Source organism: Rhincodon typus, chromosome 5, assembly GCF_021869965.1.
Source record: "Rhincodon typus isolate 14 chromosome 5, sRhiTyp1.1, whole genome shotgun sequence".
Taxonomy (NCBI): Eukaryota; Metazoa; Chordata; class Chondrichthyes; order Orectolobiformes; family Rhincodontidae; genus Rhincodon; species Rhincodon typus.
The window spans coordinates 68,579,859-68,603,525 of record NC_063336.1 but is presented as its reverse complement, the minus strand read 5'-3'; the positions used below and the strand labels follow the sequence as shown (position 1 = coordinate 68,603,525).

The 23,667-nt window shown below is 39.5% G+C and overlaps 1 protein-coding gene across 1 annotated transcript in view; it reads right to left on the bottom strand.

Moving 5' to 3' along the window:
- LOC109932755 (macoilin-like) overlaps positions 1-23,667 on the bottom strand; it is a 106,827-nt gene that overhangs the window by 43,168 nt on the left and 39,992 nt on the right. Inside the window, exon 2 of the mRNA XM_020531881.2 lies at positions 3,142-3,283. Within this exon, the coding sequence (XP_020387470.2) occupies positions 3,142-3,283 (142 nt within the window). The remainder of the gene's footprint in view (positions 1-3,141; positions 3,284-23,667) is intronic.

Below are 23,667 nucleotides of genomic sequence, written 5' to 3'. Positions count from 1 at the left end.
GATGTGGCTGTGGAATAACATAGATTGTGACCTGAATCTTGAAGTGTACAGGACTCTTAGGAATGCAATGAAAAGTAGGAAAGGGTGCTGTGGTGACTCTATTAGTTAACAATGATATTTTTCAACAGAGGAGAATGACCTAATTTCAGGAAATCAAGACATGGCTACAGTTTGGGTAGAAATAAAACAAAATTATAAAGGCAAGAAGTTACTTGAGGGAGTTGTGCATAGTTCCCCTAACAGTAATCATACAGTAGGGTAGGGATAAAAGAAGAAATAATGAGAGCTTCTCAGAAAGGCATGGTGATGATCATGGGGAAATTTTCAGCTCCATGTCTACTAGAAAAATCAAAGGAGAAAGATAAGTTCAATGAGGAATTGATAGAATGTTTTCAGGATAGTTTCTTAGAAAAATGTGTTCTGGAGCTGAGCAGAGAGCAGACAACCTAGACCTGATATTGTGCAATGAGAGTAGATTAATTAATGATCTCAGAGTGAAGGTACCCCTCAGTAACACTTACCATAATATGGTTGAATTTTACATTCAGTTTGAGGGAGAGAGGAGTGAGTGTGTAACTATGTTTTTTTTTTACATTTAACTATGAGCAAATATGAGGGCCTGAAAGCTGAGCAGGATAAAGTGAATTAGCAGATTAGGTTAAAGGATAGGTCAATAGAGATACAGTGGAAAATATTTATGGGGATATTTCAGAATATTCAGATCAGTTGCATTCCAGTAAGTATGAAAAATATCCAACAGTTGGTCCCACCATCTATGATAATGTAGACAATTTTAAAATGTGGAAAAACCAGCTAGAAATGTTTTAAAAAGTTAATAAGAATTCCTCTAAATATTTAAAGAAAATGGGTGAAAAAATTAGTATTAGTCCATTAGAAAGTGAGACTGAAGAAATGATAATAGAAAATAAGAAAATAGCAGATAAATTGAACAGGCATTTTGCAACAGTCTTCACTACACAGGATACAAAAAGCATTCTGGAAGCAGCGATGAATCAGGAAGTAGAAGAGAGTGAGGAACTTATGAAAATCATAGTCACCAGTGAAGTGCTACTGAGCAAATTACTGAGGTTGCAAGCTGATAAGTGCCTAGCGCCTGTTGGACCTCATCCTAGTGTCTTAAAAGAAGTGACTAGTGAGAGTTGATGCATTGGTTTTAATTTTTCAAAACTCCCTTGATTTGGGATAGTCCCATGAGATTGGAAGATGGTGAACGTAAAATGGGAGGGAGACAGAAAGGAGGAAAGTTCAGGCCAGTTAACTTAACATTTGTTATGGGGAAAATGTTAGAAGCTACTGATAAATAAGTTATTGTAGAGCATTTGGATAAGTTCAAGGTAATCAGGCAGATTCAACATGGCTTTGTCAAAGGGAAATCATATTTGCCGAATGTATTGAAGTTCTTTGAAGAGGTGGCATGTACTTTGGATAAAGGGGAATCAAAGGGAAGCTTCTTCATTTACTTATACTTTCCAGAAGGCATTTGCTAATGCGTCTCATCAAAGGTTACTGCAGAAAATAAAATCACATGGTGTAGTGGGTAGATTATTTTATTCACTTGTAGGATATGGGTGTCACTGGCTGGCCAGTGTTTATTGCCCATCCTTAGTTGCCCTTGAGAAGATGATGGTTAGTTGCCTTCTTGAGCCACTGCAGTCCTCCTGCTGTAGGTAGGCCCACGTAGGGAGAGAATTCCAGGATTTTGACCCAATAACAGTGATGGAACAACAGTATATTTCCAAGCCAGGATGGTTAGTGGCTTGGAGGGGAATTGGTAAGCCCTTTTAACAGCTGGTTCTAATGATACTTCATACCTCTATTGTCCAATAATCTTGCATGGGCCCAATGGTGTGTATTTTAATGCATTAAAACCGCATTTGGATCCTATTGGCATGATTAATTTTCATGCGTAAATGAGACTCCTGCTGATATTGTGAAAACCATGGGCAAAATTGTGGCACAAAGGAATTCTGAAATTGACAAAACTTTGGCAATAATTCAACAATCGATGTATTTCAAAGATAATATAGGAAAACGTTCACATGCCATAATAATAACGAGCTTTGAAAGGAAACCATTGAGAGGGGTCAAGTGCTCTTTGAGGCTATTAAAAATAGGAATGAATGTGCATATAAGGTGCAGACATTTAATGCAGCTGTAAATCCCATGAAGATTGTCAAAAACAATGTCAAAAGTATCAAAAGAGGAACACTCTAGAGAGATATCATGTTATCAAAGCATTAAGCACTCCCGCCCTTCAAATCTTTGAAAGAAATTTCTGGACTGTTATAAAATATACCTTGCTATTTAACTCAGTCTGTTGACATAAGCTTTAGGGATACCATTACTAGATAAGTGTTGGTATGTCTGATTTTACAAATTACTTTAACCACGTAGGGTTTCTACCATTTCACGGTTTGATTAATAGCTCCAAGCAATCACAGATTCTTTGAATTGGGTCTATCAATTCTAAAGCTTATTGTTACGAGAGATTTTGCACTTCGGTGAAATGTTTGTTATTATGAGGGATTATACTGCTGAAGGCATGTAATTGTAGTGAGTTGGCACACGTAATAGGCCATGCGGTGTCACGGTCTTTCTCTCAGAAAACCCTGCCACACTGGAATGAAAATCCCAATCTCCAGGGCACTTATTTCCCAGATCAGGCTTACAGACCCAGGAATTATCCCAACTCTGCACTCCAGACCAGGAAGCAATGGTTCAAGGCTACCTATTAAGAAAAATGTAGGAAGTGGAAACCTTTTACAGATAAGTCAAAACCAATTGGTCCAATGTATCCATTTTTTTGTACAGCAATTCAACTATCCCTTCTTTCTACCTGTTAATTAATGATGTGCATAAAGAAAATTGAGTCACTACTGAAGGGCCACTAACTAAAGAGATACAGTTGTATTGTATTTAAAATAGTTTTGATATTAGCTACTGTAATCATGAGCAGTAGTTTGTTGACCAGTATCACAATAGCACATCATGCAGTTTGAAGCTCTAAGCATCAATTTTGCCACTTAGTTTTAAAATAAATATTCAACTCTAAACATAGATATGCTATCTGTTTAGACTCTACATTCAATACACAAATGCCTAAACATGAATTATACTTACAAGGCCCTGATATCGTGAAGAATTATAAACCCTCTTGATAAATAGCCAACCTGGCCATAAATATTCAAATCGGAGCTCAAGGATGAAATCTGCCAAAAGTATCAGTATCCAGACGATAAGGAACTTCAGAAACGTAAACACACTATAAAATCACAAAATAATTCATTATTCATCAAATGTCAAAGTACGTTCACTACTCTTGTACACCATATAAAACAATGCACTCAATGACAATAACAGGAACCAAATTTTGTTGTGTGTCTATTGAATTCTGGACATGTCTAATTCAAAGATTATTTGGGAATGATCTGATGTGGTTTTCGGGGCAGTGAAGGTGGGGTCTGTTGGGGACCTATAATCGGCGATTTTAAATCATGTTATCAAAGCAATGAGAATTCTTGAGGAGATAAGGGCTGGTTTTTCCTGCGTCCTGCTGCTTGTAACATGAAAGCAGAAATGGAAGCAGGGCTGGTGGTGTGAGGTTACCGAACATATTCTGGCCAGTCGCAACTCAATATACCAATATGCTAGACACTTACAAGTGCTGAACAAAAACAGAAGTTGCTGGAAAAGCTCAGCAGGCCTGGCAGTATCTGTGAAGAAAATTCAGAGTTAATGTTTCGGGTTGAGTGACCCTTCTTCAGAACATTGATTTAGAGGATCTGCAGTTCTTTTGGATTTTACATACAAGGGCTGATTTGAGTTTCAAACTTAATTCAGAAGTCATTCCTTTCTCATTAGTTATAAACCAAAAATGTAATTATTCCATTTACATCTTTCTACAAATTTACCAGACTCAGAACCTAACAGAAAACAAACAACTTTGAAAATAAGACTTAGAACTGAATTTAACATTTGGTGAACAATAATGTCAAGAGTAATGTAGCTTTCTGGTTTAAGAAGGCACTCAACAGAAGTGAGGGACTTTTTGAAAGCATGAAGTGAATTTTCCGAAGAGGGAAGTTTTATTTATCGAAAACGTAGGGTTAACGATCACCATTCTTTCTCTAATTGCAAGAATTAAACATTGCAGGACATAATATATTTAGAAAAGACAAAAAGGGAGAAAGTGGTAGAGGAGTAGTCTTACTCATTGGGTATAACATAGTGACAATGGAAAAAAGCAGACATATCCATCAGCAAGACAAAAATAGAAACCATATAAATACAAATAAACAGTAATAAAGGATAATAAAAGATAAATAATATCACACTAGGAGGTGTAGTCTACAGATAACCTAATAGTGGAAGGGAGGTACAGGAAGAAAAATACAAGCAAATTTGACATTGTATATAAACATAGAATAACCAACTAATGTCAGCTTCAACTACCCCAACATTAATTGGACAGAATAAGTAGGTAAAGTGGATAAACAAATGCAGTTCCTATACCATGTAGAGGGCCGCTTTCCAACTCAAAATGTAAAAAACCTGATAGAGGAAGATTAAGCATTGAATCTAGTAATGAAGAGTGCACCAAAACAGATAAGAGACATCAAAATAGAAATAAAATTCATCTATGTGATAGTGACCGTAAAATATTATAATTTAAGATGATACTAGAGAAGAAAATAAATATGATGACATCCAAGTTAGTAGCTTGGAGAAAAGCTGATTTAAAGAGATCATAGAGAGACTGAGAATAGAATTTGGGAAAATAAAATGGGCAACAATATTGACAAAAACAGTGCAAAACATTTAACATCACGATCAACAGAGTGCAGGAAGATATTTTCTGCTAAAAGGTAAGAAACAAACTAAACACTTGACAGACTCATGCATGAATAACTATTTCAGGGAACCAATGAGGGTTAGGAAAGAGACCTACATTAAATACATAGACAGCAGACAAGTGGATGTCAGTTTGAATATGAAAAGGTGATAAATCAAAAGAAAAAAATTAGCAAGACAAAGAGGAATGAAAAGAGTAAATTATCAACGAACATTAAACAAAATTTCACAATCCCATTGTGATTAAATCTTTGGTTTTGCAGCCCCAGTGGGGAAGTATGTACAGTATTGAATGTTTTGTTGGATGTATTAACTTTCTCAATTTATTTTAAGATTGTCTCTAACTGTAAGAGAAATAAAACTGAGGATTGTAATATAATCTGAAGGTAGACTCCCCACATACCAAAGTCAGGGATGAACTAAACTCACCTTATTTTCATTTATCAACTAACAGGCTTTAATTTCTTGTGCTCCTTGGGCTGTTGGTCAGTTGGAGGTGGGCAGCTCTGCAGTACTGACAGCATAGCCAGGAGTAGTGACCACCTCTGGTAGTGTACCGAAAACTTTGAAGAGGTGTTCAGGAATGGACTGGACCTCTACGTAAGTCTGGGACCACTCCAGGTGCTGCTATTACAATGTAGACACTATTGGCAAGGCAAGCAATTGTTGCCAATTCTTAATTACAGCTGAACTAAATGAGTTGCTAAGTCATTTCAGAGTCAAGCACATTGTTGTGGGTCAGAAGGCAGATAGAGTCATAGAATCATACAGTACAGAAGCGGCTCTTTGGCCCATCAAATCTGTACTGCCAAAATATACTGCTACCCACATTCATCCCACTTTCCTACACTAAACCCATTGTCTTGAATGTTATGACACTTTAAGTACTTATCCGAATATTTTTGAAAGGTTCCAGCCTCAACTATCTCTGCAGGTAATGCGTTCCGGATGCTTATCACCCTCTGGGTGAAAACATTTATCTTCAAAAGCCCAACTTTTCAATTTAAAATTATGCCCCTTGTTACTACCTCTTCAACTAAGGGGAACTGCTGCTTTCTATAAACCCTGTTACATACCCATTATAATCATATACACCTCTATACTGCAATGAAATCCAGAAAATGGCATTACTAGGTGGTGAGAGGGACAAAGGGATCTCAAAGTACAAATACATTAATCCATAACATTTGGACAACAAGTCGGCAAGACCATACAAAAATCAAACCAAGCACTAAGCATTTTTTTAGAAGGAGAGAATTAAAAAGTAAGGAATTTATGCTAAATCTGTAAACAGTGTTGATTAGACCATACTTAGAATGAAATGTGCAATTCTGGCTGCATGTTATAAAAAGGGTGAAGAGAGTACAGAGAAGATTTACAAGGATGATATCAGAAGTGAGTATATATATATATATATATATATTATGTCAGGAAAGGATGAACAACCTGGATCTCCTTTCTCTTGAAAAAGGAGTAGAATGCCCTAATAGCTGTTTTAAAATTATGAAAAGTTTTGATAGAATGAATACAAAAGAGTGACTCCCCCTGTAGAGAACAGAATAACCAGTGACAGCTGATATAGGATAGTCATCAAGAAATGCAATAGGGATTTCAGAAAAACCATCTTTACCCAAAGAGGGTGAGAATGTACACTTTACTACTGCAGGGAGTGGTAGGAGTCAATAGTGCAGGTGCACTTAAGAGGAAGCTGGACAAGCATTTGAGGGAGAAGGGAATAGGGGATTGTGATGATAGATTTAAATGAGGAAAGTTGGGAAGAGGCCCAAATGAAGCATATATGTCGGCATGGGTTGACTGGCCTGAATGGCCTGTTGCTGTACTGTATGTCCCATATGTTTAACCTATTCCATTCCCAATATTGCTTAAGCATCCTTTTAAAACAAAGGGGAATGAAGTTCTTTCGCCATTTTCATCAATATCACCCTCAGCTTCTAGAAGCACCCACCAATATCAAATGGAAGCTGAATTTTCCATTTCAGTGTAAAGCCAATAAAATGATTGGCTCTGTGTTAACACTAAAATTTTCAAAATTATATGTGTTGAAACCATGCTGAGTAATATTGCTGGACGGGTCATTAGGTGTCTGCATGAAATTCTCCTCTCTGCTATTTTCACAAAAGGCATTAAAGCTAAACGCTTTGTTTGAATAGCAAAGGTATATTCAAATGAAAATGCTTGCTGCTGCAGTAGAATTTCAATCGAAAATTGCAGGATTTCAATTTACAGATTAAACAGTTCAAATAGCTGGACTCCATTCTGGCACAATTTTAAAGTTTGCTTTGTATTGGCTAAAATTGGAACTTTTGTAAAATTAGTGCCTTTTCACAATGTCTTCCATTTACTCAAATTCAGGTTGAATACATCAGGTTCTATGCTGATCGCATGCAAAATATATATTTAACTCACACAGTCAATAACTGGGAGGCACATTAATGTCTAATTCTATGGAGATATGACATTTTTTAGTTCCCTTTCTGCACACAATGTAGACCTCAGTGGAATGCACCAAGATAGAAACCTGTTATGATCAATCTGTCAAACCTGACATAGCTAATCTATGTCTCTGGTTGTACAGTTATTATACTGCATCTTAAGTCAAATTAGAAATACAAATGCAAATAATCTACCGTGTGAAAAGATTCAGTGCACAGAAAAGTTTACAGTTAGTTGTTATGTGTGTATTCTTGATGTACAGCTTCTTAGGATATCAGTATTTTGTCACTCTGATTTGATCATTAGATTAGGTAATTTGACTATGGAAAACTGAATATGCCTCAGGTATGTGTGTTTGAGGTAATAAATGGCTCACCAATTACTGAACAAATGATGAAGAAATGAGGTAGTAGTTAATGGAGCTGATGTGTCTCTCATCCATTGACTGGGGAGCTGGTGAGAACTCCACGTCGCCTGCTTTCAGAAAGGCTTGCGGAATCTAAGTGCCAATCAAGGTGGTGGCTGTTTAGAGAAATGCGTTTGTACAAAGTGTACTTGCTTTTCCTGTAATGAGGCATTGAGTACAATGGGAGTGATACAAGTGGTCATATATGACCAGGAAAGGTGGTGAGGTGTCATCAGTGAGTGGGTAGGAAGTACAGTTGGTAGGAAGTGTTAGCAGTAGAGGTGGGTGAGAACTCCTGAGAGGACATGATGCACAATACAGTGAAACCTGTAGTCCATGAGTCTTGGTAAGAGGTGTGTGCAGTGGCAGAATCAAAGTGAGTGGTCACCATGTGATTGTGAAGTAGCGAGAGGAAAAAGGTGGCACTTAAAAAGCACAGAAGATCATTTACCTTACTCCTGCAACACTGAGCATTCCTTTTAACTTGGAATACAGCACTGCCCTGGGCTACTATCTAGGTCTAGGCCAGCTATGTCTGGAGGCATAGGCTCCAGTTTACAGTGTGATTGCACTTGGCAACACAGGAACTGTGCAAAGAATTTGTCACCTCATTTGTGCATGGTGAATGTAAATGGTCAGATATATTATTGTAACCACAGACATATATGTATACAGTTAGAAAAGCTGTTCCTTCAGTGCAGGAAACTGATCAGGAGGTTTGCAGGAGATCATCATCTACAAAGAGTGCAGAATGACCATCAGTCCCAAAGGACCCCAGTTCCTCAAAAATGGAAATGGATCAGCAACAATAGTTGCTACGACAATATTGCTTGGCACTGGAAGGATACTCCTCAGAAGGAACATTGCCCCAGAGTTGGGCAAAAACAAGAAGAACCCCCAAATAACAACAAACTGCATCCCATTTGAAAACTAATTTAAAAGGTATGCATTCAATGTGTGTGCAGAGACAGCTGAAAGTAGGATTGACCAAAACCAACACAGAATTTTGCTAATGGACTATAATTTTATTTGTTGATCATAGATAGTGGGTACCTTGGGTAACTTGTAGCTGCTAATAATATTATGAGCAATGTTTTTTGCTTTATTTAAGAAAAAGAGGGCATTTGGAGAAATACAATTTTACATGGTCTGTGAGCTTGCTTGTCTTAATCATGCGACCTATACCTCTGTCTTAAGTTGTTCTCATTTTACTTTGAGATAGTCATTAAATACATTACACTAAAGAGTGGCAGGCCTTTCCTGCGATCAGGAACCCTGGAAAGACGGTGAGTCTTGGTAGTAATACACATACCTGAAACCCAAGGTTACCAAAGGACCAAAGTCACAGCCAACTGGCAGCAGGAGGGAGGTTTTAGCGGGGGGGGGGGGGGGTGTGTGTGTGTGTGTGTGTGTGTGTGTGTGTTGGCTGTGGGTGGGTGGCAGTCACAGGGGAGGACAGGAGGACGGGAGGACACTCAGCAGCAAAGGAAAGGAAGTGATTCTGTGTGGGCCTCCCTTCTTATTTCTGCGTCTCTTCATCAAACACTGAGTAGATAGCCCACAAAGAGCCCCAGCAAGCTCAGTTTTTAGGCTTCCAGTATGGTGAATCCCCAAACCATCCCTGGATGAATACCAGCAGTGGCAGGATGAGTGACATTAGTTGACCATGTAAGGACCACAATTAGTGAAAGAGCAGGAAGCGCATCATGGACTTTTTCACTTCTGATGTAACTGGGGTAAAGGCAGGAAGGTAGTGGGATCTGTATCCAGCATCCTCCTGCCCAGTTAAATACCCTCTACTCTCAGACTTGCCTTGGGTGAGTGCATGAAATTTGCCCATGATGTGAGACATTTATAACCAGGGAGGAGTCATTCCTATTGAAAACAACTCAGTAGCTTTGATTAATCGGCCTTACTTTTGTGGTTTTTATTGAGTTTTAAAAAGTAAAATGTGCAGTTTTGCTACTATAGTACTTTTTTTCTTTATTAATGCCAGATATAGAGAACTCAATGAAGTCATCAATTTTCTAAACAATAAAATGCATTAAAGGCTCAATTAAATAAAGATGTAGATTTAGGAATGATTAAACAGCAACTTAACTGAAATAAACACAAAACTATTATGTTTACTAGCATCTGTCAAGAGAAAACATGAACCAAGGATTTGTGTAGAAGTCTTCAATTAAAATATTAAATAATCTTTTATACTTTTCAGATACTGTTGCACATTCTTGATGTTTTGTGCAGTGATTTGATATTTTCAGTATTTTAATCTTTCTCATTCCAACATAGTTGAAACGGTTACTGAAATATAAAAATTGTCTGAATAAGACTATTCATATATATAAACTATTCATATATATAAACTATCCATATATATAAACTATTCATATATATAAACTATTCATATATATAAACTTTTCAATGTAAGCTACATTGTAATTCAGCCTTCAGGCTACAAATGTACCTCTTAATGAAGTACCATAATTAAACAGTAAAATCTGCCCTGGAATTTTGCTGCGATTCATTTAAATGAAGAATGGAATACAAGAATTTTCAGAGGATTTAACAGTCATGTATTTAATGTTAAATATCAACTTGATTCAAACTGCATCAACAACAACAAAAAATAATTCATGATACGGGGTGTCACTGGCTAGGATGATATTTATTGCCTCTTCCTAATAGCCCAGAGGGCACTTAACAGTCAACCATATTGCTTTGGGTCTGGAGTCACATGCAGACCAAATGGGGCAAGGATGGCAGATTCCCTTCCCTAAATGGCTTCTGTGAATGTGGATGGGTTTTTATGACAATAGTGATCATGTGATCATGTAGCCATGATCACTATTCTGCAACTATTTAAATCCAGATAATAAGTTAATTTAACAGGTTGTTGAAAAAAAGGTTTGAATTATTTCTCTGCCATTTCAAGTGCTCTGCTTCTTACAATTGCAACATTTGTTTTATGAATAATGTTAACTTTATCCTACATCCTTGGCATTTACAATCCATCCAAGGTATTAAAAGGATATTACAATTCACCTGCTTGGATACATTGGACACTTCCAGAGCATGTGGGACTTGAACCCTGACTTTCAGGCCCAGAAGTAGGGACACTATCACTATGCCACCAGACACTTAAGTTGTTGCATAAATTTACCAGAATCCTGCTTAACAATGCACATTGATTTCTTCTAGTCACAGGTATTATGTGACATGCCATTTCACTAATAGGTAATTCCAATAAAATTGTAAAATATGCTTTTATGATTTATCTAAAAGTTTCTTTTTGTAACTATTTGCCCAGAACCTTCGAATAGTATCAGAATTCTTCTAATCAATATAAACCATAGGAAAATCTACCCTCTTTCCAGATTGTGCTTCTTCTGACCAGTCTTCTGATTCTAGCCATAGGCTGTAGCCTCCATCACAACACAGTGGAAGCAAAGCACATCTCCCCGTAAAACAATCTTAGGTATCTTTTTGTATGTTTTCTGTTTCATTTAAACATTTAATTAAATTGCTATTCAACAAATCTAAGTGAGGATTTTGTTTTCTCATTTAAACGTCTTAATGATGATTGATTCTTAGTGAATGACAGTGGTCATGTGAGGTAAGTGAATAAGAGGTTGGAAGGGTACGTGGTTAATGGTATAGAGTTGAATTCAGGTCGAGTGGCACCTAGTAGGCAGGCATCTGAGTAGGATGGTGGTGGGTTGGGTGGGAGATGGGTAGAGTAACAAACAGATAGATATGGTGAGTTAGGGGTTTGGGAGTCATGTCGGACCAGTCAAGTATGATGCTGGCAGGTTGGAAGTTAGGTGTTGTCAGTAGCTGGATTGTAGTGATTGTCTTGAGGTTTATTAGAACTCTAAGCCCAATTTTGACCTAGAAATTGAGTGCAGTCTGTGGGTTGGAGAAAGACCTCAGAAATCAGAAACACAAACAGAAATTGCTGGAAAAACTCAGCTGATCTGGTAGCATCTGTGGTGAGAAATCAGAGTTAACATTTCGGGTCCAGTGACTCTTCTTCAGTAATATTTTGTTACTTGCCAGTTTTATGAATAGACGTATAAAGATTTATAAAAATGGTTTCTCAAAGTGGCCATCCTTGCTGGTAAGTAATATCATTCTTAGAAATGTTATCAATTTTGTTAACTCCATACCCTACTACATCGGGATAGGTCCACAGTAGGTCTATGAGTGTTTGAACTGTGATAAGTGGTCTTTATCTTTTAGTTGTTGATCCGTTTGTTGTGTGTTAACTTCAATTTTTGATTCATTTCAGATCTTTGACAGTTCTGGTTGCTTCATTTTATCTGTGCTGCTAACTCAGTTGTTCAGACAATTCACTGAATACTTGTCTTTATTTAATCATTATACAAGGTATAGCAAATTGGTGATTTAATTATTAGTATGAATGGGTTGTGACAGATGGAGCAGATACATCATACTTGGTTTTAAAACAAAGATGTTTTATACATACAGTGTAAACGTGAATGTTCAGTTCAACTCATAATCTTTATTACGTTAGCTAGTCCCAGACGTATTGGAGATTAGTGGGATACAACCAGATGGGATTAATAATGGGAGGACAAGTTAGTGGATGCTGGTGGAGGCAGTATCAAGTTTGGCTTTGATGCCAGTGTAATGTTCTTTGATGTTTTAATTAAGACTAACTTTGGATACAAAATCTAGAAATAAACTTTCAGAGCCACTTAGGTCTTATTTTGTTGCTGGTACTTATGTAAGGATGCATGCAAATCAGCCCTGAAAGCTGATAACTATAGAATGAAAATAAAATCAAATAATGATTGTATTATTTCACTGTGGACTAAACCAACTCAAAATCTGAAAATTGCTCACTCGCCCTGGGAGTAACCTCCATGTTTGCAGATAAGGTTCAACCAAACTTTTAAAAAATATTTTCCTGACTAATATCACCTTACATGTTGTACTTTCTACAGTGTTCATGAAACGGTAAACATTTCCACAGCACATAACTGACAAAGAATGACAAGCAGTCAAACCTCTTTTCACTTTGACACTAAATGATTAAGATGAATAAAATTCTCCAGTATTTCTGACTATGACCACAAAGATCCTGACAGTTTTATTTCACATTTAGAAGGTCAACTTAAAATTTAAGTAAATTTCAGGGCACACAGGTTGTGTTCATGTCATATGGACAACAATGGGTGAAATGATCAACTGCTTCTTAGGCAGGAGTCAATACAAAGAATCAGGATGTGACTTCACTAATTCTAACTTAGCTGAAAGGGTTATAGAGCTGGTCATTACTTCTGGTCAAACTAAGGAGTATACCACTGATGCTCTGCTAAACGTAGCATGCAAGTTTTAAGAAATTGTAGCAGGCCAGCAGCATCTGCTTGATTCTTGTGCAGCTTTTACAGCCATCAGCAGGTTTACTAGGACATCCAAATCTTGAATCAGATGTGGCTTCTCTCACCCACGAAGGCAGTGGCCATGACATATGTTCTACAAGAGGACATTGGGCTGAAATGTGTTAGAATTGCAATTAGCCAGAGAAACCTAAAGAGCTACAGAATGGCCCTTCAAAGCATGTGAAGAGCCAACCAAGGAACAATGCCAAAGAAGTTTCCAAAGTCCTTTCAATGGCTCACAGCCAAATCAACAAAGTCCAAGAGGTAACCACGGCTTGCAAACCCCAGTTAGACAATATATATAATATCATAAAAGCTGAAGACTTTGCAGCCTACAACCCCCACCCAATCCAAGTGATATATCACAAAAGGAATGGACAACCTGCACTATATGCCAAGAGTTATCCTGGTGCAATGCAGCTTATCATCCCTTTACGCATCTTACATAAGATATACTTAGGAAACTGGCACAGCATGGTGTAGCCCACACAAGATAAGCTAACTGCTTGCAATTGGTCTGACATTTCCACGCATTGGTATTATCCATCTTAAATGCCAATACAGATCCTCAGGATGAGCGTTTTACATCATTGAAACATATGAACCATCTATTATTGGTTGATGGGCAACATATATGTTATTATGATCCATGAGGTGACAAATTCCTCAGTTGCAACACCAAAGATTCCAGATTACAACCTCAATTCCAGACATTTTGGTCACAGCCGAGACAAGGAGATTCTGAAACTTATTTAGATGATGTCCAGATGCAAGATCAGAAAGAATATCCTGGAGTGACCAGAATGCAACCAACAGAGTCACAGCTGCTTTGTTCATTCCGAGATGAACTAGGAAGCTGCAAGGGACAAACAAATGGTAATTCTGTAAATCCTTTGTCAGGTCATGCTAGAACATATAAATATGGGTCATATTGTCACAGAAAACCCAAATGATTAGTGAGTGAATCCAAATATTGACCTGGCATTATGAAGGATATCAATCAATTAATGAAGTCATACAAAATATATCAATCCCATTAACCACAACAATTGAAAGAACATCTCCTTCCACATAAAAGATTTCTCCTGAGCCATACTGCAAGATTGCAACTGATACTTTTCATGTTCGAGGGCACAATTACATTCCTTGACTGGCTATTTTACCAAATTCCCTTATGTGTACCAAATCAAAAACACCACCAGTGCAATGGTTCTTGATACACTGCTCTACTCACAATTTCTGCACAGTGTTCCCTCTAATTTTATTTCCTTCTGTGCCTACCTCTAAGGTCCATGCATGGCAGCAACTGCCAGAACCAGAAGTCAATACTGCAATCGAGGTCAACATGCCAATCATCATGCATGGAATGCAGGAGTAACTGCACACATGTATATCTGAGCAGTTTATGGGGAACACTGGTTCTGTGTACCTACAAATTGTGTCCAACAACAGACCAAGGTATGTACACCAGTGCACCCTTTCCAAGATGTGCAGAAAATGGAGAGTTCAGTATTTTACATATATATATAATCCATGGTTGTTAGAAGTAAAGTGATTTGCCAGGATTTTTGGAAAGCTAAGTTAAATCTATATTCCACTCCTCTAGTTAATGGTTTATCCTCACCAGCAGATCTCATGTTTCAAAGACAGATCCACTCAGTTCTTGCCTCCCACAATCTTTTGAAGCATTATCATTTTAATCCAAGGTTTTCTGCCAGGGAATATCCCAGTTTTGGGAAGAAGGACCCTATTTAAAACATAGGCTATTGGTCCCAAGACCAGAAAAGAATGAAGCTTTTGAAATACTAAACTAAAACCAACTCCATCCATTAGGCATTGATGATCTAATCTCTGGCTCCAAGTAGACCAGGGGGACAATGATATCAACCAGTTGATACAATCAAGATGACAGAGTCAATCGGAAAGCAGTTCACACATTGTATGATGTTCAAGATTAGGAGTTCCCATTGCTCCATAAATGCCAGCTAGACAAGTAGCAGGAAAACAATGCGCATTCAAACAAAGCTTTCTGTCCACAGGACCAATCAAAGCAACTTTTGTTTGTTTTCATCATCTGAGTAGAGCAGTTAGAAAACGGACTAACTGGGTCAGCCTCAAGTTGGAGAGGATCGAACAGTGGAATAAAGGAAGAAATATGAGGCAGACAGCTATGAGATTGGGGCATCAAGGCAGGTCCAGCTCTCTCTCTCTCCAACCAAGATTGAAGGAAATCACATAGCCCAAGGAACGGTATGGCTCTTAGGACTGTGACCAGAGAAGATGTGACTGGGTGAAAATTTTATCTGGAGCCTGCAGAACCTTCAACCCAGTATCATATGGAAGGCTGCTTCACATCTCCTGAGCAGAGCTTAGATAATTTTGGGGGCAATTTAACAACTGTTTTGTAATTACTAACAAGAATGCTCAGCATCTGTTGTGCCATATTGAGATTCACTGTTTGTGTTAAATATTGTCTTATTGTTCAAAAATCTGAAACCTGTGTCAATTGCATTATTCATCGTCCTTCAGTGTGGATCATAAAGGTAATCCCAAACCTTTGACCATAATTAAGTGAATTTGGTTGTGACCAATTGGCCAAACTACACTCACACGATCAGAAACACCCTACACTCTCACTACCCAAACATTTACACAAGATATACAGTTGGAAAGAAGAAAGAAAATGGTACAAGAGCATGATGAACATGTAGCAATTGTAACGCAAGACCTCGAGTGAGAACCTATACCGGGGAACCTGTACAGATTAAGGCTACAACTTCGGTTCTGGTCTCTTATGAGAAACAGTTTGTTTTTTACCAGCGAATGTTGTAAAAGGCTCGGGCCCAAGTTTGATGGGGGAAAAGTTGGTTGAGAAAGATTCACCTAGATTGGCTCAACATTTTTCCATTAGAAAATGGCTGCCTGAGCAAAGTCCTAAATAAATGCCCAGACATTTTTCAGGATGGTCTAGGGACTATCAATGGAGCCTAGGCGACACCGCGTGTTGTCCAGGAAGCAATTCCAAGGCTTGCCCAGTGCCATTTGCTTTATGGGAAAAAGTAGAGGTAGAAATTAGGAGGGTGGAAAGAAAAAGGATCATCAAACCAGCCCAGTTTGTGGAATGGGCATCACCGATCATTCTGATTGTGAAGCCCAATGAGTTTGTTCACCTTTCTGGAGATTTTAAACAAATGGTAAACCACTTTTCGTACTTGGATAAATACCCAGTCCCTCACATAGAGGATTTATATGCAAAGATGGCAGTGGGGTATTTCTTCACGAAGATGGACATAAGCCATGCATACCTGCAATTGCAGTTAGATGAGGATTCCCAGAAGTATGCTACAATTAATAACCATAAGAGTTTTTTACCAATATAGAGACTGCCATTTGGGGTATCGTCTGCCTGTGCAATTTTTCAGCTGACAATGGAGAACATTTTACAAGGTCTACCCCAGGTCGCCTTACAGGGGAGGACCATTAGGAAGCACTTAGAGAATTTGGACATAGGCCTCAGACATTTCTCTCAGGCAAACATATGCCTTAGAAGGGAAAAATGTGTGTTCCAGGCACAGCAAGTGTCCTACTTGGGCTACAGAGTCAACAAGACCCATTGGAAGATAAAAAAAAAGGGTGATCAAAGGTGCCCTGACTCCCATGTTTGTACTAGAGCTTAGGTCTTTCTTTGGGCTGGTGAATTATTATGCAAAGTTCATACGTAACCTGGCCTCTATCCTGGTACCTTTGCATCAACTCTTAAAAAAGGGTCAGCCTTAGACATAGTCGCATAGCCAAGTCACTGCTTTCAGGGAAGTGGAGAAATAGCTATCAGCTTCTAAGGTGTTGGCACACTATGATCCAAGCGAGATCTGGTATTGTCATGTGACGCCTCCCTGTTTGGCATCAGGGTAGTATTAGCTTATAGGTGGCCCAATGGAGAAGGGTGCCCAATAGCATAAGCATCGGGGATTTTGGTTAATGCAGAGCATAAATATGCCCAGATAGAGAAGGAAGATCTGGCAGTCATATTTGGAGTCTGGAAATTCCACCAATACCTTTACATACATAAATTTGCAATAATAACAGACTACAGACCCATGCTAGATCTATTTAAAAAGGAGAATGCAGTGCTGCCCCTTGTTTCAGATTGAATTCAGCTGTGAGCTCTAATACTAAGTGTGTGTAATTACAAGTTGGAACACCATCCGGGAGGACAAGTAGCAAATGTGGATGCAATGAGCCGCTTCCCACCACCAGATACACCACCAGTAGTACCGCCACAGGAACAGTCTGTAATGGTTCTAAATTTTCTGGACATACTTCCAGTCACAGCTGACAGTGTCAGACTTTGGACACAAAAAAAAGCGGCCCTGAAAATACTGAAACAGTTGGCGGTGATGGGTGAAACCAAAGAGATGTCACAATCAGAAATGAAACATTTTTGGACTTGGAGAGACCAGATCACAGTGGAGGATGGCGCATTATTATGGGGGGCGGGGTGGGGGGGCAAGAGTGATTGTCACAAGCAAAGATCACTGCCAGGTATTGACTAAACTCAACGGGGGTTTCCAATATGAGGATGTTGGCAAGAAGTTATGTCTGGTGACCAGGAATGGATGGAGACATAGCCGTGTTGATGGGACAATGCCCAGAATGCCAACAGGAAAAAAGATTACTGCCAGCATGTCCCCCACATTTGTGGGAATGGCTGGATAAACCCTGGATTCAGTTACATGTCAGCCATGCAGGTCTTTTCATGGGCTCAATGTTCTTAGTCATTAAGAACGCCCACTCATAGTGGTTGTACTCATAGTGTATAGAGTCCAATCGTCAAATATTAGGATGATGACAAAAACTGCGCACATCTTTTGCAATACATAGACTCCCAGGAGTGTTGGTCAAAGATAATGGGCCAAGATTTACCAGCAGGGATTTTAAGTATTTCCTTAAGTCAAATGGGTATTCAACATATAAGAACAGCTCCACAGCATCCATCATTCAATGGTCTGGTGGAAAGAGCAGTCCAAACTTTGAAGGCAGGCTTAGAGAAACAGCCCACAGCTTCATTAGATACCAACTGTCCTGGTTCCTATTTGATTATAGCACCACCCCTCATGCAACTACAGAGATAGCTCCAGCAGAGCTGCTAATGGCGAGAAGACTCACACCAGGTTAAATCTGATCTTCCCAGACCTGGGGAGGGCCGGGGGGTGGTGAGGGTGAAACGGCATCAGGAATGCCAATGCCAGACTCAAGACTCCACTAAGTGAGTGAGACAGTTTACTTCAGGGGACAAAGTTTGGAGTAGGAACCACGGAAGTGGACCTGCATGGGTAACAGGCATGATCAATATGAGGTCAGGGACAGTGATGTTTAAATTTCAGGTAGGTGAGACAATCTGAACAAGCACATGGACAAGCACATATGAAAGATGCAAACTTGCAAATGGTTGAGGAGCAAAACATGTCCAGGTCCTCGTCAGCCTTTCCAATTGTTCCAGAACTATGGGTTCTCCTCCATCAAATGTTGAAGATACCTCGGAATCCGAGAGGGATGTGGCGGATGCGGCCACCTCAACACATTTGCCACCTGACGAAGAGAATGAATTTCTTCCAAGCCGCTCCAGGCACAAGAGGCGAGCTACTGTTCATTACACATCTTTAGAACCAGAGGCAGAGTTGGAGAACTAGATCCGATACCTCGGGTGGAACTCCAAAACAAAAGAACCTGCCTATGTCCTCAGATTCAGAGAGGGACAGGATATAGAGATTGTTATGATGTCAGCCAGGTGGAATATGAATTCCCTGATTGGGGCTGTTAATCTGGTCCAATCAGGGAGCCCTGGCTGACAGATGAGGGAGCTGGGTCAGTGTCAAGGACTGTCCATGTGTAAATAAAGGGTGACGGGATACTGCCTTTGTGGTGGAGATATTTCAGAACAAATATGCATATAGTTATCTAACCTTGAACTTGGACAATGTGTATAAGTTAGAGACTTTCATGCAAGTACAAGGATTTGTGGAGAAATACTACACTAATGTACCTAGCCATGGTCATATGCTATTGTGGCAAGCAAAGATTAAGTCCTCACATGAGCAGACAGACTCGTACTTGTAAGATACTTGTATGATATCACAGCATGTAATGTTCCAGTATAAAGATATCCTCCTTATCTTCAGTCACTCTCATTGTGTGATGAAGACAGTCAGCTATATCTGTGTATAATGTACAGTATTATAAGGAAGCCCAAAACTCAGAATATATGTGTGTGTCTGAGATATTGTAGCCTCATAAATAGTAAGTGTTGTAAATAAACTTTAAATATCAGACTCAAGAAGAATTCAGCTTTGTTCTTGTGGAATATATGATGTGCACTAAAATATAGTAAATCATAATGACCAGGACCATCTTGATACTGCAGCCTTCTTCTGCCTTCACAATCAGTGAGATGTGCAATCTTCCTGAATCTGTTTTGATGTTGAGGAACCTTTGAAATGCATTTTGTCCAACACCTTCCAATCCTGCTGCTATTAGTGCCCTTCTAGCACAAGGGGCTTCTGATTGTATCCCTCGAGAGATCATTGGAATGCATAATGCTCTCTATTATATCAAGGTCATGATCTACAGAGAAGACATGCACCAAGAGATGGATTGCTAAAAATGTCTTCCACATTCATGACAGGTGGATTATAGGGATCGTTATTGGAGTGGAAACAATGCTGCTGGTCTCACCTATAACTCCAGAAAATTGCAGTCTTTCTAGAGGGCTACCTGGGATATTAGAGTCAGAAAATAATGATTTATGCTTTAGCTACACAGCATAATAAATCTTTCATGTAAATTTGAATTGTGCATGAAATTATATGACTGAACTACTACTCCCTTTGTTAAGGCTTAGATTTGGACAGCTACTTCACAATTGTGAAATGTCTATTTTATTTATAGCCGATTACTATTAATCTCATTACATTGAACATCTGTTATAAAGCAGAATTACACTCAAGGGCTTGTCTAACATTATAATCCATAAAAACAATTTTGTCCTTTAGTGCAATTAATAGGCAAAATGCATTGGTTAGCAATTGCATATTCTGTGGTAAGAATAGCAGATTGTGTATGGTGCCAAATCAAAATTTGAAATGGAACCAGCTACCTGAAGGGGTAGTAGGAACTGCAGATGCTGGAGAATCTGAGATAATAAGGTGTAGAGCTGGATGAACACAGCAGGCCAAGCAGCATCAGAGGACCAGGAAGGCTGACATTTTGGGCCTAGACCTTCTTCAGAAAAGGTCGCAGGGAGAAACGCTTCTGAAGGATCTCAATGCTCTGAATGTAGACATTGTCACGGTTGGGGCCAAATTGGGAAGGCCTGAATGTGGACTGTAGTCCATTGGGGATGATCTGGTTCTGTAGGCAGGTACTAAGAAAGGTGATGTGGCTGTAGTACCTGGTTTACTTCAGGTCATGGTCGAGCAGTTTCAAGGCCAAAGAGATTACGAGAGAGTTGCAGTGGGAGAGAGATCCACTGAGGTTTGTCCGGAGGGAGGAAGGTAACTTCTTCAGGGTAGGCATCCTTAGAAGAGGCTTCGCAGTGGGGTTAAAATTGTATCAGAGATAGTAGGAACTGCAGATGCTGGAGAATCTGAGATAACAAGGTGTAGAGCTGGATGAACACAGCAGGCCAAGCAGCATCAGAGGAGCAGGAAGGCTGACGTTTTGGGCCTAGACCCTTCTTCAGAAATGGGTCTGGACCCATTTCACCATAACCTTTAATTCCTTTACTGTTCAAAAATTTATCTAGCCTTGCCTTAAAAACATTCAGCAGCAAGGTAGCTTCAACCGCTTCACTGGGCAGGGAATTCCACAGATTCACAACCCTTTGGGTGAAGAAATTCCTCCTGACCTCGTTCCTACATCTGCTTCCCTTTATTTTGAGGTGATGCCCTCTAGTCCTAGTTTCCCCTGCTAGCAGAAACAACCTCCCTGCTTCCACCTTATCTATTTCCTTCATAATCTTACATGTTTCTATAAGATCTCCCCTCATTCTTCTGAATTCCAATGAGTATAATCCCAGTCTACTCAGTCTCTCCTCATAATCCAACCCTCTCAACTCTGGAATCAACCGAGTGAATCTCCTCTGCACCCCCTCCAGTGCTAGTATATCTCTTCTCAAGTAAGGAGACCAAAACTGCACACAGTACTCCAGGTGCGGCCTCACCAGGACGCTATACAGCTGCAGCATAGCCTCCCAGTTTTTAAACTCCATCCCTTGAGCAATGGCAGACAAAATTCCATTTGCCTTTTTAATTACCTGCTGCACCTGTAATCCTACTTTTAGCGACTCATGCACAAGGACACCCAAGTCCCTCTGCACAGCAGCGTGCTGCAGTTTTCTACCATTTAAAACATAGTCCATTTTCCTGTTATTCCTACCAAAATGGATGACCTCACACTTATCAACAATATACTCCATCTGCCAGACCTTTGCCCACTCACTTAGACTGTCTATTTGGCTCTGCAGACTTTCAGTGTCTTCTGCACACTTTGCTCTACTACTCACCTTAGTGTCATCTGCAAATTTTGACACACCACACTTAGTCCCCAACTCCAAATCATCTATGTAAATTGTAAACAATTGCGGTCCCAACGCTGTTTTCCAATCTGCGGGAATCACCCCAGAGTCCAGTGAATTTTGGTAAATAATTACTAGTGCGTTTGCTATTTCCCCCATCACCTGTTTTAGTACCCTGGGATGCATTTCATCAGGGCCAGGAGACTTGTCTAGCTTGCCCAGCACTGCCTCCTTAGTTATAATGATAGTTTCTAGGTCCTCATCTGCTATAACCTTCTTGCCATTAGTTTTCAGCATGTTATTTGTGCCTTCCACTGTGAAGACCGACACAAAATAATTGTTTAATGTCTCGGCTATTTCCTCATTCCCAGTTATTAAATTGGCCTTCTCATCCTCTAAAGGACCAATGTTTACCTTCGCCACTCTTTTACGATTTACATATTTATAGAAAGTTTTGCTGCCTGTTTTTATATTCTGAGCTAGTTTACTCTCATAATCTATCTTACTTTTTTTAATAACTTTTTTTGTGGCTTTCTGTTGGCCTTTAAAGATTTCCCAGTCTACTAGTTTCCCACTACTCTTTGCTTTTTTGTATGTGTTTTTTTTTCAATCTGATACTTTCCTTTATTTCCTTAGACATCCATGGCTGGCTCTCTCCTTTCCTACAGTTCTTCCTTACCACTGGAATATACTTCTGCTGACCACTGTGAAAAATCGTTTTGAAAGTCCTCCACTGTTCCTCAATTGACCCACCATAAAGTTTTTGCTCCCATTCTACCTTAGCTAACTCCTCCCTCATTCCTTCATAGTCTCCTTTGTCTAAGCACAGGACATAAGTACTGGATTTAACCTTCTCACGCTCCATCTGTATTTTAAATTCGACCATACTGTGATCGCTCCTTCCGAGAGGATCCCTAACTGTGAGATCATTAATTATTCCTGTCTCATTACACAGGACTAGATCTAGGATAGCTTGCTCCCTCGTAGGTTCCATTACATATTGTTCAAGGAAATTATCGCGGATGCAGTCTATGAACCCCTCCTCAAGGCTGCCATGACTGACCTGGTTTGACCAATCGATATGTAGATTAAAATCCCCCATGATAATTGCTGTACCATTTTTACATGCATTAGCTATTTCTATGTTTATTGCCTGCCCCACCACAATGTCATTATTTGGTGGCCTATAGACCACACCTATCAGTGACTTCTTCTCCCTGCTATTCCTAATTTCCACCCAAATGGATTCAACCTTTTGTTCAGTAGAACCTATATCATCTCTCACTACCGCCCTGATATCATCCTTAAAAATCAGAGCAACACCACTTCCCTTACCTTCCTGTCTGTCCTTCCGAACAGTTTGATACCCCGGGATATTTAACTCCCAGTCATGACCATCCTGTAACCATGTCTCTGTAATGGTACTAAATCATACCCATTTGCCATGATTTGTGCCGTCAACTCATCCACCTTGTTTCGAATGCTCCGAGCATTCAGATAAAGTGCCCTTATGCCAGTTTTTGCGCCTTCTTTTTGGGTCCTATTACCTCCATTACTAACAGCTCTTGAGTTCTCCTTCCCTTTAACTTTTTTCCTAATTTTCAATGGAGTTGAAGCTTCCTCATCACCTTCTAACCTGCTGCTTTGCCTTACATTAATTGTTATTCTCTCTCTACGCTCACTTCTCCCTTCCCCCCTACTTGCTAGTTTAAAGTCCTATTAACCACCCTATTTACCCTTTTCGCCAGAACACTGGACCCGGCCCTGTTCAGATGGAGTCCATCCCAGCGGTATAGATCCCTCCTGTCCCAGAACTGATGCCAGTGCCCCATGAAAAGGAAAGCCTCTTTCCCACACCACTCTTTTAGCCACGTGTTTACTTCCCTGATCCTCGCCTCCCTATGCCAATTTGCACGTGGCTCGGGCAGCAATCCAGAGATTATGACCCTTGAAGA